The 2,500-nt window shown below is 32.2% G+C and overlaps 1 protein-coding gene across 1 annotated transcript in view; it reads left to right on the forward strand.

Moving 5' to 3' along the window:
- LOC122265179 (uncharacterized) overlaps window positions 1–2,500 on the forward strand; it is a 25,017-nt gene that overhangs the window by 15,664 nt on the left and 6,853 nt on the right. Inside the window, exons 3-6 of the mRNA XM_043034330.2 lie at window positions 646–804; window positions 1,002–1,059; window positions 1,306–1,377; window positions 1,777–1,836. Coding sequence (XP_042890264.2) covers window positions 646–804; window positions 1,002–1,059; window positions 1,306–1,377; window positions 1,777–1,836 — 349 coding nt within the window. The remainder of the gene's footprint in view (window positions 1–645; window positions 805–1,001; window positions 1,060–1,305; window positions 1,378–1,776; window positions 1,837–2,500) is intronic.

Here is a 2,500-nt window from a genome sequence, read left to right on the forward strand (position 1 = left end):
TATTAATATACATATACATTTATGTGTATGTATATATATATATACTATATATATATATATATATATTATATATATAATATATATATATAAATATAGATATACTATATATAGATATTTTATATATATATATATATATAAACATATATATATATATATTTTTATATATAATTTTATATATATCTTATACATATATAGTATATTATAATATACATTATATATATATATATATTATATATATATATATATATATATATATATTATTAGATAGGATATATAGATCTAGAATAGATATATAGGTATATGATATTATATAAATATATAAATAAATAAATATATATAATCATATGTAACTATATATTATATATATATCATTATATATATATAATATTATATATATATATATATATATATATATATATATTTATATATATACACATGATTACATATACATATGTATATATGTGTATATGTGCGTATCTTCGTATATGTGTGTATTTACTTGTGTGTACATGTACAGTATATGTATACATAAACACACACACACGCACACATATATACGTGTTTGCATATGAACACGGGTAAACGCAAGCGAGTCAACAAAATCGATTGCCATCCACTTGCATTAATTAATCTGCGACATTGCAGAGCGAGGCCGGATTCACCTGGATCGGCGGGACAATCAACGGCGGTACTCTCGGGCCGACGGTGTCTGGCGGCGACAGCACGGACGACCTACACGGCGAAGTCAGCGAGTACACCGACGCCAAATCCTCCCTCTCCGCGCCGGTCGAGCTGCTGTCAGAGGTGCGTGGTGGCGTTTTGTGTGTGTCCGCTATATCGTGGTATCGCTTTATGATGTAAAAATGGGATATAACGTTTGGTGTGTGTGAGGGATAGCTTTGTTTTGAAGAAATATTGGCGTAAAGTGAGTGAGATGTTGGTTTTTATTTTGTGTGTTTGTTTATATGTATTGATGTTTGTGTTTGTTTGTTTGTTTGCAGTTTCTATCAGCGGTCATGTCGAAGGATTACGAAAATGCCTTAAAATTATGCCAGTCTAGTAAGTGTTGACTTTTCTTCTTGTTCTTCTTCTTTTCAAGCATATCATTAATCTGTTTCTTGAAATGAAAATATTCCAATATAAAGATTTTTATCAAATTTTAATCTTAGTCGTGAAAGGTTAATTATCATATTATCAATCGACAAAGTATACATTTTTAATCATCCTTACACCATTACCACACTAGACTACTCATTATTCTTAAAGGTTAAGATATATCTAAATCACGACCTTCATGAATTGCAGTTCTGAAATACGAGCCACAAAATGCAACAGCTCGCGAGTTCTTCCCACTCATCAGTCTAAAAATTAAACAAAGTAAGTATAAAAAAGTTGGTAAAATAAGTGCTTTATTTTAATATTTTGGCCATTTTCTTGTGCATGGATTTGTAAACCATGATTGTACTAATCTATCTCGAATCCTAATCTGTTATTTGAAATACGCACACGAAACAACTTTTTGAAGTGTCTAGTCAGTTTATCATTGATGGTGAATGCATGCCAAAATAATTTAAAAAAGTCATAATAATGACAGTATATACAAACTACAGTGGCTATCATATAGTGACACAAAATTAGCTGTCAAAATCACATTGGAACTCGGATCTCTTCACACCTACGCACATATTTCCCATGCATTAAATGGACCTGGAATTGCGTTGGTGGCACTCCGAGATTGAAATGCAGTGATTACATATGATTTTTTTCCCCCTATAGTGTCAGCTGCAGCAAATCTGGAATGTCACAGCTCGACTGACGAAGGCAATGAAAGTGATGGTAAGTGGCAGTACCAGTTTGTTAGTACTTACTTACTCGTGACTCTTTGAATCCGACCAGCATACGGTAGCAGAATGACCCTATGAAGAAGTCTGTTTTTTTTGTTGTTGTTGTTGTTTCCTTTAGAAATCAGTTCCCTTTAATTAAGAAGAAGGGATGACAGTGATTGATGCGTAGGCCTACACTAAATGCAGTGTTCCCAATTCTCTTTGATCGAGTTTCGTTATCACTACTTTCTTCAATGCCGATTTATCGTCGATTGTATGTATCTCCGTATTTCCGGGATGAAAGGCCGTAACTAAAAAAAAACAATAAAAAAAAAAAAAAAAAAAAAAAAAAAAAAAAAAAAAATATCATAAACTTATATTATATATATATATATATATTTATATATATTATATATTATTACTAGATATATATATAACGTAAGCTCTCAAGTTTATACCATCGTTTGCGGTGTGGAATTAAAACGAAAAAAGTCCTAACGAGGATTCTAAACGGCGTCGTAAACGTAAGGCAGTGCATTAGATTTCGCCCTTTCATTTGCCTGCGTTCTTCCCCTATGCCTTGCCCATGCTTTATTGCTTCCCTTCCCCCTCCCCCCCCGGCACAGTTTGCACAGCCTTCGTAACTCTACGTGTCTTGGACGGGGGAGAGAGATAGA

The sequence above is a fragment of the Penaeus japonicus genome, unplaced genomic scaffold, assembly GCF_977035675.1.
Source record: "Penaeus japonicus unplaced genomic scaffold, GWHDUDI00000001_assembly GWHDUDI00000001, whole genome shotgun sequence".
NCBI classification, from domain to species: Eukaryota; Metazoa; Arthropoda; class Malacostraca; order Decapoda; family Penaeidae; genus Penaeus; species Penaeus japonicus.